This window comes from Notothenia rossii (genome assembly GCF_949606895.1).
Source record: "Notothenia rossii genome assembly, chromosome: 3".
Taxonomy (NCBI): domain Eukaryota; kingdom Metazoa; phylum Chordata; class Actinopteri; order Perciformes; family Nototheniidae; genus Notothenia; species Notothenia rossii.
The window spans coordinates 13,516,360-13,529,824 of record NC_136901.1 but is presented as its reverse complement, the minus strand read 5'-3'; the positions used below and the strand labels follow the sequence as shown (position 1 = coordinate 13,529,824).

At 41.2% G+C, this 13,465-nt stretch overlaps 1 protein-coding gene across 3 annotated transcripts in view; it reads left to right on the top strand.

The window, feature by feature from the left end:
* The window catches only part of LOC307032770 (nck-associated protein 5-like), a 125,533-nt gene that overhangs the window by 110,004 nt on the left and 2,064 nt on the right, over window positions 1-13,465 (top strand). For all 3 annotated transcript variants that reach the window (XM_079671012.1, XM_079671013.1, XM_079671014.1), the window contains 4 exons: window positions 1,272-1,541; window positions 4,531-4,646; window positions 4,858-4,984; window positions 5,089-5,258. In XM_079671012.1, coding sequence (XP_079527138.1) covers window positions 1,272-1,541; window positions 4,531-4,646; window positions 4,858-4,984; window positions 5,089-5,258 — 683 coding nt within the window. The remainder of the gene's footprint in view (window positions 1-1,271; window positions 1,542-4,530; window positions 4,647-4,857; window positions 4,985-5,088; window positions 5,259-13,465) is intronic.

Here is a 13,465-nt window from a genome sequence, read left to right as displayed (position 1 = left end):
ATTTCACACAATGTGGAGGTATCAACAATTCGCTGGAGGCGGTGTACAGAAGTGATAGGGAGCTCATGAGAAAATATATTTTGTCCAGTTGTTGTTGCCTCTGGGTAGAATTACTGTGGACCATGTTGGTTATAGAGGGGGGGGTGGTGAACTGCCAGGCTTGGCATTCAATAATGCAGCTGTGCAATCTATGGCTCCCTCCAGCTTTCTCACTCGCCACAAATGTGTGTTTTCTCTGCTTGTACGTCAGCTACATCATGAACTATGGAGGATTTTTATACTTTTTGCAGCAACTGTCCTCAAGTGACTCATACATGTAACAGCCATCTGTCCAATGAATGTCCAGGATCCATTTCCACAAGATCTCCACTCGCAGGGGGGGGGGGGTTGAATGTCAGGGGCAAGTCAGATATAAAGTTAAAGTACACAAGAACATTGACTGCTCAAAGTTTTCTTTCTGAAAGACAACTTTTATATTCCCTCGTTTTTGAATTTATCGACAATTCTTGGCATTAAGACAAGAATGTGTTTGTTACTTTTAGTGCATTACGGCACCCAGAGACATAAGAGAAAATGGATCAATAGTTTGAGCTTCAGCCCCAGATGCAAATGTGATCCCTCTTGCAAGCTTTTCTGAAAGTCAACTGTAATGCCCAATAGTATTGAAAGAGAATGAGAGAAAGACAATATTTGTGTGAGACGGAATTGAGAGCTGCAGAAGACCTACAGTGGAAAGATAACACGCGGGGATTTTTTCATTTGAACAAAGATGAATCATTACAAAATTCTATCTCAGCAAAAATGTGCAAAGTACAAATAATTAGCAGATGCAACTGTTGGCCGTTCACACTTAAAAGGACCTGGTCCATCTGTTCAGTCAAGACTGCAAACTGTGGCTTCCAAACCACCATCTGTTGCTACTTGCTGTCATTTCTCCTGATTAAAACCCAGCATGCACTCTGAGGAACGTGTCCTCGGGCGTGGCTCAATTTGCTCGGCATCGCTGGCACATAATAGTGTCTGATTAGAACTTGTGGAGCCACCATTACTGCGATCCTAATTATGCCAATTAAATATTACTATATCAAAAACAAATGTTCTCTTTTTTCTCCTTCTTTCTACCGGCCACATGTTACTGAACCCCGCTACAGATGCCCTCTTTACTCACAATCCTTTCCGTTGCATGTGAAGCCCTCCTGTCTTCTCCTTTTGTTGTTGTTGTTCCCGTGCTTCTCCCAGGCATCACACTCCTCTCCCTGTCCCCTTTTTAGGCTCCAGCTGTCAGATGAGGACCCTGGACAGCGGGATCGGTACCTTCCCCCTCCCCAAATCTGAATCCAGCCCCGGAGCGATGACCTCCGGCTCCTCTGACCTGGATCTGGACCCTCCCTCTCCTCACCCAGACCCCTCACATCCTGAAGCGCCTTCCCTCCCAAACTCCCGCCTGCATGCCCCCACCAGCATGGGTCACTCCCTGTCCGAGCCCAGTGTGATCATCGCAGCGGACCCCCAGAGCCGCCTGCCCAAATTAGCGTCTTCAGGTGAGTGGAGAAGAAGTGTAAATTACTTTATATTTATTCCCTAATGTTTCTGGGAGGGTTTAAAGGTCCCCTAGTATACTGTTGTTCATCAATATCTTATAGGTCTCAGATCTATACAAACATGTCTCTGAAGGTTTTGGCTTGAAACACCAAACATCCCATAATCCCCTCTGTTTCAGCCCTGTTTCAAAAGTGCTGATTCTGTGGGTGTTTCTCAATCGCGAGGATGCTTGCTTGGTAGCACATGTCTTCCGAGTCACTTGCTTCAGAAGCGAGGCAAGAATCCTTCCTGGCATTCGGAAAACGAAGAGTGGAACAGGCTAGCAAGTCTGCAGGTGTGCGTCATATGAGAGGCCCCGTCTTACATTTTCCGCCACAGATTTGGGAAATTGGTCCGTGCGCAAAGCATTGTGGGGATTTTAAGACCGTGGAGTCTACACATGTGCAGCCTCGAAATTTCTCGCTACGAGGTACGCAGGGCTCGGTAGAATTCCAAGTATGCTGGACATTGGAAAAGTCCTTCGGCGGCACTCGAAGACGTAGTATGCTTGAAATAGTGGCTCTGGAGCAGCCTTACTCGACATTAAGAAAGACCCACTGTCTGTAGCTTTAAATGCTAATGAGCGGCTGCTGGCTACGCCCCTCTGAGAAGTGATTGGTTAAAAAAACACAATGGTGCTCTAGGAGGAGATTCAGGTGATAAGGTGGTGGGGGGTGGTTACCTTGGTTGGTGATTGGCTAATGGTTACACAAGCCAAAAAAACGTTATGACATCATAAAGTGGCCAAAATCTGATCAGCTCATTTTCAGACAGGACAAAAAGAGAGGGAATCTTTTTCTCTGACACTTTCAGAATCTCTTTACAGAGAGGGGACACATGTTTATGTATAGAAGATATGAAAACGTGGATTTTGCATAATAGGTGACCTTTAAAGACACGGCGAATCAGCACTTGTTTATTTGAACATTTATTAAAACAAGTTCCTTGACAGTGAGTCTCACACAACATGGTACAGATACAATATCATACTGTTATATACAAATATATATATATATATATATATATATATATATAATATAATCAAAAAGTACAATATACAATAGTAATTATCAACAAAGCATCAGAAATATATAGTCCAATCAGAGGCTTACAATATATTCACTTTGCCAAATACCTAACAACAGGTGACCATTTCTCGAAATACACTTCCATCTTGAGTCGTAGTTTTTGCTGTTACATTTTCCATACAGTTTACAACCTTAAGTCTTTGTGTCCATTGGTGAGTCAGCACTTATTTCACTGGATGATGATGCTCCTGGCTTTCAAACTCACTTTCTAGCCTTTACTCTGTTTCCGAAAACACACAGGGCTACCACAATATGATACAAAAGTGTTTTTCTTAAACAAACAGAAAAGGGTATTGTTGCAGCACGGACCGAGGATTCTTTAGTTAGATAATAAGTGTCAATTGTTATCACATTTTTATCTGATTTCCGACACAGAAATCTCTCCTAGATAAGGTTACGGTTGTTAGTGATGACTCCTCCTCTTCTCTTTGACACCTCCTGCATAAAGCCCATTTCATAATGTGGAGGGATCAACAATCAATGCTTTCCTTTTATATCTGATTCTCTCACTCAGGCAGAGAGGAAAATAAATTGAAATGCTTGGCTTTCAAAGCGACTATTATCATGCTAGATGGCAAAGTACCAAGCCTTGAAAGCCTCATAATGCCTGTTTTACCTCTGAGACGAATGTCACTGAACTCTGTGTTGACACATTTCCCTCAAGGGCGCCAGATAAGAGGAATCTATTCGCTTTCTTAGACTCTGATCAAAATGAGTCTTTTAATTTAAAGTAAATGCTTCTACGCTGCCAGCTGAGATGACAAAGGACTCTGTGTCCTCTTTAGAAACCCGGAGTCTTCCTCGCTCGAGGACAACTAACAGATGAGATCAGATAAGCATCTCAACACAGCCATAGATCATAAAGCGTACATAGCAAAATAAACACATCTAGGTGGATAGATAAAAAGAAATAATACAATAATAATATTACAAATAAAAGAATGGATACATTATTAATACTCAGGTATACATTAATTATCTTCATTATAATGTTCTATGCTTAACCCACCTTTCCTCAAGGATATGGATTTGGTTTCTAATTCTCATAGTCTCCATTACATAGATTTCATTAACTAGGTTATTCCATTGTGAGGTTATTATCTTTTAGCCAATTCCTTAGTAATTTGTTTGATGATCGCTATTCTGATTACAAGAACCAGGTAGAGGCAGCAATGTGGGTCTCAACTGTGGAACAAGATGATCAAAAGAGCTCTTTATCCAATGCTTCACCCCTCTATTTTCTATCATTTTTAGAACCACCAAAAGCGAATACAGACAGATTTAGTATTGGCCAGAAGCCGGCTGTTATTGTATCACAGCTGAATGTTAAAAGAGACAAGCGCGGGGCTGAGACAGCAGTGGGCGGGGTGATAATAAGGCAGCGCTTTGTCATTGGGCGGCTGAAAGCCAGGAGTCATGGCGACGGACAATCGCACGATAGACACCATTAAAGGACACCTGTTATGCAAAATCCACTTTTTCATGTCTTTTATACATAAACATGTGTCCCCTCTGAAAGTTTCAGGAAAAAAGATTGGCTCACTTTTTATCATGTGAGACATGTTTTGTATATTTCTGAGACCTATAGTATATTGATGAAAAAAATTACAACAGGGGACCTTTAATGTTTGATGGCTTGGATATAGTGCAGTTCCATCATGTGCACTAAGAAAGGATGCTCAGGCTGGTGTTTGCTCGAGTGGATGTTCTCACCGTGTGCTTTTCTCAGTCTGCTAAAGGGAAGATTCTCACTTTGGAAGAATTCAAATGATGAACATGGTCACATGGTGTGTGCAAATGCATGATCTCTCTGTTATTCACCGCACGCCTCATGCCTGGTGTCTCTTTTGTCGACTTACAGATGCAATAAGGGCAAAGAGGTTGAGTCTCTGTGCTCCCCTGAGTAACATCTCCACCGAGGACAACGAGAAGGAAACGGAGAGGAAGATGAAGGCCAAGGACCATGACATGGCTGCTGTAAGTTGGTTACATTACAATGTGCACAAGTCAGTTTGAAAGTATTGAAAATTCATTTTTTAAAAGTAAATAAAAACACTTCCAAAACTCTGTTATTTGGCTGGGGAAAGAACTGCTCAAAGCTGCAGTTAAATATTCTGTTGTTCCCATTCTTTCTTTCTTTGTTCTTTGCTCTCAAATGTCTGTATCTTAAACTGTTTTTTTCTACCAGGAGAGAGCCCTTCAGGTGTGCACGTACTCGGGGAGCAGCAGCAGCAGCGACACGGAGACTGAACCGGAGGAAACGGGAAGACCCCCGCAGAGGACCCTGATCCTCAGATCCAAGAACAGTGACTCAGGTGTGATGAAGTTGCTAAACAAATCTTTTCCCATTCATCAGTAAAGATAGACATTTTGTTGAGATCCTTTCTTCTTGATTAATAACATCGTCCTCCATCCACAGTGGACCTGAATGAGGAGACCCTCAAGAGGAGCAGTGTGGAGACACCCTTATCCATCATGGACTTCTACCAACATGACATGTATTCACACCTGGAGAAGGACACGCGGAGGATTTCCCAGTACGCCTTGCTGCACAAGGAGTCCTCCCTGGAAGCCGGAGACAGACTAAGTGTGAGTATTAAAACTCATAAAAGCAGCATTTTATTGGTCATTATATATGACATCAGAGGAGGTAGTCATATCTTTAGAGGCTCATTCAGATGTTTAAGGTTACTCTAAGGAAGAGGCAATATATTCAAATGTCTTTTTTTACTCTTACTCGTTATTTTGCTTCACATTTAAAGGAGATTGTTCTAGAATAAATGAATACCCTCATTTCATGGAGCCCACAGGAGGCAGTTTAAAGCCACTTTACAGTATGAGCACAATGTGGGGTGTTAGCACTCAATGGAAGTCTTTTGAGGATACAGAAAGACACACACATGTTTTCTTACCTCCAGCAGAGACATAAGGATGAAGGCATTTCATTTTGAGTTTGTCAGATGGAGTCACAATGAGTCCACTTTGCCTTCGCGACACCTCCCGAGGCACGGACAGACTCGCTTTTCTTTGCTACCGTTGGAATCGTTTACAGATTTTCATAGAAAAAGTGGCCTAATTGCTTTCGATCGCTCGCCCTCTCGTGTCAGCGGGTATTTGCCTATTAGTATTTAACGCTGCTGAATGACAAATGAGGATCAGAGACCATGAAATGGCCTCCAGCCCGGCATGCCTCTACGGGAGAGGCAAACTCTGCTCTCATACACACACCCTGACACCAAAATCCATACTCTGAAAAAAACATTTGACTCAAGTTCAAAACACAACTGTGTGTGTGTGAGGTCTATAATGACCTTTGGCGTCTTTCTGTACAACAGTCTCGTGTTATAGTTACAAAATTAATCTATTGATTAAAAACGATTTCGCCATTTTATTCGTGTCACACAGAACAATTTTAAAAGCAATGTAAATAATAACAAATTAGAAGTAAAAACAGATTTTAAAAAAAAATACAGATTTCAGTATTTTGACACAGAATGATTTTAGAAGCAATGTATTTATGTTGGTAGTATGTTTCGTGCCTGCACCAAATGATAACAAATTAGAAGGAAAAAAAGATGACAAAAAATACAGATTTCATTATTCTGAGGCTCTGAGCCCCATTTCTTCTCCTCGCGGACGGCAAAAAAACTCCGACATTATACTATTTAAAATAAAGGGTTAGGCTTAGGGTAAGATATTTAGAAAGAAAATGTTTTTATGAACCACAAAGCTTCCGGTCTTCCAAGACCCGACAGGACAAAAAGACGTGGTGCAGGCACGAAACACACTACCAATAGAAATACATTGCTTTTAAAATCGCTCTGTGTGACACGAAAAAAAGTGGGAAATGGTTTTGGTGAACACGAATCAATAGATTAAGACACGAAATGCAGTGGGACTGGGTTGTTCTGTAACATCACGATTGGATCCATGACCGTAAAAGTATTGAACGCCTATAATTATGCAGAATTTGTAGGTGGAAGGTAACACATGCACACTGCTCCAGCTTTCATTAGCACCATTAGTTATTAAAACTGTTAAAGGTCTGACTAAATGGCAGCAGTGTGTGTAAAATGCTTATGTTTCACCATTATCTGTAACACAATGAATTTAGTGAGTACACCACTGCTCAAATGCCCTTGACTTCCCTTTGTGACCTTCCCAAGCAGGTATTGTAGTACGAGTCTTACTTTAACAAAGCAAAGTTGAGCGCTCCCACTTGATCCGATAGAGATTTTTTTGATTCTGATCCGAGGTCCCGGCGGGGGGGCAGTGCACGGAACAGAGCGTTCGATGCGCTTCTACATTAGCTGACATGCAAGAGACAACTCAGACCAGACAGAGCTGTGTTTGTCTCAGCCTCCAAACCTGTCCCGCATTTAATTGGATGCCAAAGGCTTCATTTGTGGGCAGTCGTGGATCCTGTAGTTCTCAGAAGGGCTGGACCAAAGCTGAGAGGTCAATGGTTCAACTCCCAAAACAACCTGGCATCACGAGGAGAAAATAACACGCACAACACTTGATCTGTCTCTTTGTTTAGAGAAAACTGTTCATTCCTGCACACAACCTGCATCTGAGAGAATCAAGTTTATAAATAAATTAACATTTTTTGCATACTTTATAAGTGTGACAGTAATATCATTAATCGCTACTAATAAACAAGACAAGAGTGCTTAAAATACTTTGTTACTGTACTTAAGTACATTTTTCTGGTATCAGTACTTTACTCCACTACTTAGTTTTCTGACGACTTTTGACTTCTTACATGTTGAACTCAAATACCTGTACTTTCTACTTCTTACATGTTGAACTCAAATACCTGTACTTTCTACTTCTTACATGTTGAACTCAAATACCTGTACTTTCTACTTCTCTCATTTCCCAAACAGGCTGGTTCCTTTAGTCTGAATGTGTGTTTGGTGGCGTGATCATTATTATTTAGATTCATTGCGTGCCTATTGATTTGAACACGATCCGTGTATCCATCACTTCCTGGTCTTCTCTAAAGAAGAGGGACCAATGGAAACGTTGTCATGTTGCCGTTGTTCAGCATGGAAACATTCATTAGCTAACAATGACATTATTGTTCTATTAATATAAAGGGAGGTCAGGTACTCTTTAAAACAGCTGCTAGTTATGGGTACTTTTTACTTTACAGCTTTTACCCAAAGCAACTTACATACTCAGTACTGTGGACAATCCCCACAGGAGCAATTTGGGGTGAAGTTTCTTGTCCAGGGACACAACGACATGCTGACTGCAGTGGGGTTTGAACCTGTGACCCCCTGATCCGAACACCAACGCACAACCCACTGCGCCACACACCTCCCCACTTTAGCCATCTCTGAATATGATGGATCACTGCAGCTGAACCTACTTCCCCTGCATTATTCTTTTGAAAAAGACCCTCCACGTGCATGTCCTCACCCCCTCACCCCTTGCATATGCTTTCCCTTTGTCCCCGGCTCAGCACCTTTTGACTGGTTCCGACGTTTTCATCGGCAGCAGTTTGGGGAAGTTTGGTGGTGGAGGGGGGGGGGGGGGCTGGTGTCAGACCCCGGTGATTTAGGCCCCTTTAATAACCTTTCACAAACACTCAGGAGAGTGATGTAAAGCTCAGCGGCTCCCATCAGAGCCCTCACAGCCCACACTGGCCCCCCATTCATCATCCTGACAGCACCTGACAGCCCTGCTAACGGCGGCTCTCCCCCCTCTCCCCCTTCACCCCCCCCCGTCCACCGACTCTCTTCCTCCCGTGTGTCTCTCCTCGTCTCCTTTTTCAGCTTCTCTATTTCTTACTCTTTTTATTGCCATTTTTGTAAACATTCAGACATACAACATACACCCGCATACTTCCTCCAATGTGTGCAGACTAGTTAGTCAAAGTCAACTTTATTGTCAATCTTTCCACAATCCCGAATACAAAACAAATACATATACAAATATGTATATATATATATACACAATCAACAGACACATGTATACATATGCACACAGTAAGACATACATAAACAACAATCAATATATACAAAATAACAGTCGCTTCAATAGTTACTGCGCATATAACATACATCTCTCCATGGGGAACAATCATCTCACTTTAATCATGTAGTAAGATATCTGTGTATATCTCAGCTTACAGACCAATTACTTAAATAACGTTTCATACAAATAATAAGTGGCCTCATTACAGTGAGAAACATCAAATAGGAGGGAAATAAAAAAATATATAGAGTAATAATAATAACAAATAAAAAAGGGGTGCCATATACATAGAATTCTCTATTTCTGACTCCAATATCTTCTCCTCAGTTTTTTGCTTTTGAACTTTTCCTGTCTGCATGATGAGAAAGAAACAGGACATTAGAATTTTGCGTCAAAAGTTAGGGAGATTCCTGGAGGATTCCGAAATCATCTCCATCTCCCCGAGCGCGGAACAGCATGATTACATGGCCAAGGAACAGGAAACATTTCGGGTGACTTGTCATTTGTAATAAGGCCAAACCATATCATCGTACAAATACATATCAACAGCAGGAGTATGCTCCTGTCAGATGGATAGCTTTGCTCGGGGGGGGGGGGCATGACACTGGAGTCAGACGGTAACCAGAAATAGAAAACCTGCTATCAAATTATTCGGACAGTGTTGGTGGCGAAGGCGATATAGAATCTGAGCAGAAAACATCGTCTCCATTGTAAAATAATACAGAACTCTCCTTCGTCTACACAATGTCAGATTCTCACGAGCAATGTGACCTTCCTCAACTTAACACATGTTGCCTCGAGTACACGCAAAACATATTTATAGCCTTATAAAGGAAGGAAAGAGGTTCTAACATAGTAATAATAATAATAATAATAATAATACATTTCATTTATATAGCACACTTTAAAAACAACGTCATGTCAAGGTGCTTCACAATGCTATGAGGAGACGATAATATAACAAATATAATTAAAAAGTTATCTAAGGAGCATATTGAATAAGCTATGGTAATATAAAAAAAGGTTAGGATAAAAAATACGTGGACAGAAAGTAGGACTTTGGTGGATTATTATTATTTCTAGCATTAATTCTATAATGTGTGCTCACTTGGTACTTATAGGAATCTTCCAAAAGGTGGACTCCACCATAACCAATACAAAATAGACAGGTTGTTTTCCTGTGAAGAGAATGAATGGCAGATCACGAATAGTTACAAAAAAATGGGATTTGATTTGATGTAAAATCTCAGAGGAGGTGAGGAGGGAAGAAATAGCTGTGGCTAAAGTCACAATAAAAAGAGCCTTTTGTTGAAAGCAGGTCTACTGAATTGGAGTTTAGACAGCCCATTACTGACATGTGATGCAGAACCAATTGCTGATTTGGCCCCTCGAGTTTTCAAGTCTCAGTTATGTGTGCAGACATCAGTTTGGTTTCACCCGCAGGTGCTTCAGATACCTGCTTCGATCCGCCGCTAAATTGTGTTCCTCCAAAAATCCAATCCAATCAGCGATAAGACAGCCGCTCGCTCTCTTGTTTCCGACCAGAAGGAGATATAAAAGGGGGGGGGGGGGGGTGACGGAGAAAGACCTGAAGACTATAACGCAGCTGATCCCCATCCTGTCACACACTCTTTCCTTCCCAGAGGCCGACATTTTCATGGACTAACTTCACATAGTGTGTGGGAGTCGATTTTAAATCTGCGTTCAGCTCCTTCATTTGAGCTCAGCCTCCGCACCTGAAAACATTTTTTTTCATAGCGTTCCACCCGTGGGCACACGTATCTTTTCCTTTTGATATTCTTGTTTACAAATTCATTGCTGAGAAATTCAATTCCAATTCAAAGGTGTTATTGTCATCAAGCTACAGTGTAGAAATGGCAATGAAATTCTTCTGACCTAACACAATCAAGAAGGATCATCATTCCAATATACTGCATACCCCCTTCTTTCACTTATAACAAACACAGAATTCATTCTCCACATATGTAATAAAATAAAATAAATAAAGGTCAAGAAATAAAAAAATAAAAAGTGAATAAATCCCAAAAATAAATAAATTATACAAAGAAAATGAGAGACAGCACAACAGTAGAAAGAAAATACAGATGTGTACACAACAATTAAATTCAGGATTGTTAGACATTTTAAACTATATGGAAATATGCCCTGAAATCTCCGAATGAGATCACACCGGAGGATTTCTAAAGGATTTCTTGCAGATCCCATTACCAAGACATTTAACCCTCCTTCATCTTAATGTGTGTATACTCTGTTCTTCTTGTGTTGAACATTGTTGGGTTGGGGTCTGAGGAGAAAACACCTTGCGCTAACATTTCTAAATGGTCCCGGTTTGGAGCGTCTCCAGAGGTTACCTGGACCCTCCAGCTGTCCCTCTGTTATACTTACCTCTGCAAAATGTAGAAAAATGCTCTTCCACGGGGGGGGGGGGGGGTGCTATTCTCAGGGTTCTGATGCTGATTGCTAAAGTAACTAGCTCCCTAAAGTGCGTTCAAACACTATCCAGTAGAGAACTTAAATGGTTGGCACATCATAAACAACGGACTATTTTTAGCTTTACGTGTTGTTTCCTGTTCCTCTGTAGACTGTTTGTCTGTTTGTTCAGTGTAATCACTGCAGAGTTGCCCGAAGGCGTGTGTCCTTGAAAGGAGAACGAAACGCAGTGATAAGATAATACCGTTCTTCAATACCTTCGGAACCACAGATGACAAAAGTACACACATCCTTTACTCAAGTAGAAGTACAGATACTCGTGTTTAAAATACTCTGGTAAAAGTAGAAGTACTGACTAAACTTCTTTACTCAAGTAAAAGTAAATAAGTATGGGCTTTGAAATGTACTTAAAGGTGGGGTAGGTAAGTTTGAGAAACCGGCTCGAGATACACTTTGTTATATTCCATGGAATGCTCTTAATATCCCGATAGCAATGAATATCTGAAGTGCTTTGACAAAAAATCATCTGAGCCCACCCGGCTAAAGTAACTGGATGGCCTACCTGCCTGTCAGCCTTCCATCTGTGCACAAACTTATCTCGTGCCCTCATTGGTCATGTGTGCGTTCGTGTGTGTTGGAGGAGGGGCTCTGTAAGGAAGTGGCAGATTTTTTCCGGCTGTGTATTTTCAAATTCTAGCGCACTCGAGCTGGTTTCTCCAAAATTACCTACCCCACCTTTAAAGGGGACCTATCATGCAAAATTATGCATGAGAGGTTGCGTGGCATGGTAACAGCATGGTAACAGCATGGTAACATGACGCTCGTGCCTCGCCCCCCTCGTGGTCAGCTGCAGCTCATTTGCCACAGAATCAGCCCTTGTGAAGACAGGGCTGGAATAGAGCAAATAGAGCGAAATGAGGCATGGGTACAATGCATCTGTTTGGTATTTAAAAAAAAAAAACTTCAGACATGTTTTATATAGGTATGGCCCTACAATATATTATTCAAATATAGATTGATAGGTCCACTTTAAGTAAAAAGTACCCTTAACTAGCAGCTGTTTTAAAGAGTACCTGACCTCCCTTTATATTAATAGAACAATAATGTCATTGTTAGCTAATGAATGTTTCCATGCTGAACAACGGCAACATGACAACGTTTCCATTGGTCCCTCTTCTTTAGAGAAGACCAGGAAATGATGGATACACGGATCGTGTTCAAATCAATAGGCACGCAATGACTCTAAATAATAATGATCATGCCACCAAACACACATTCAAACTAAAGGAACCAGCCTGTTTGGAACATGTGAGAAGTAGAAAGTACAGGTATTTGAGTTCAACATGTAAGAAGTAGAAAGTACAGGTATTTGGGTTCAAAATGTAAGAAGTAGAAAGTTCAGGTATTTGGGTTTAAAAATGTGTAAAAAGACGTCAGAAAAATAAGTAGTGGAGTAAAGTACTGATACCAGAAAAATGTACTGAAGTACAGTAACAAAGTATTTGTACTCCACCACTTCCCACCTCTGCTCTCTAATGATTGGTGCATTCAGGACCAAACAGCTCCCACTAATTGAAGCAGTGTTAACAGATAGCAGGTTTACACGCAGCATTTCCCCTGAGTAACACATTCCAGACTACGCTAATCCATAAAGTAGACTGCCACAAGCTGTACAAGAGGAATAACACATCATGCGACGCAGTAAAATTAACGGGGGATAGGGGGGGGGGCCCAGATGCCCACGGATGAACGCCTGCCAACAACCCAGACCTACATTTAGTTCACGAGCGTGATCAAAATCTCAATTTACAGGCTCTGTTATTGCTCTGCGACAACACTGCTAACTAGAGGATTTACACGGTGCTTTGTTAGGCTGACTCCTCTGATCGGTGATCACTTTCAGAGAAACACAAGCATAGATGAGCGACTGGGAACTATTTATATTCTCCTATCCACGATGCATTCAAATACTTCACCATAAATCAACTGGAACCAACTCCCTGTTTTTATTAGGGAGGCAGGCAAACTGTGTGCTGAAGACTTTCCTTTCAAAATAAATAAAAGCATTTTGTATATATAACAGTTGTTACTGATGTATTTGTATTGTTGTGCTATTGGTTTTATCAATCTGTTGGTGGGGGGTGGGGGGGTGTGTATGTTCGTTGTTTGTACTGTTATGCAATAAAATATCTGAATAAAAATACAAATGAAAAAGCACACAGTTGAAGCTGGCTTAAGATGTCAGTCCTACACTGTATATCATTTTGTTTTATTTGTGTTGCCTTTCTGTTGTATTTTGATCTCGTTTTCTTAACACTGTCTTCACCTGTTTTGTGCTATCTGTGTGAACTAAATATATG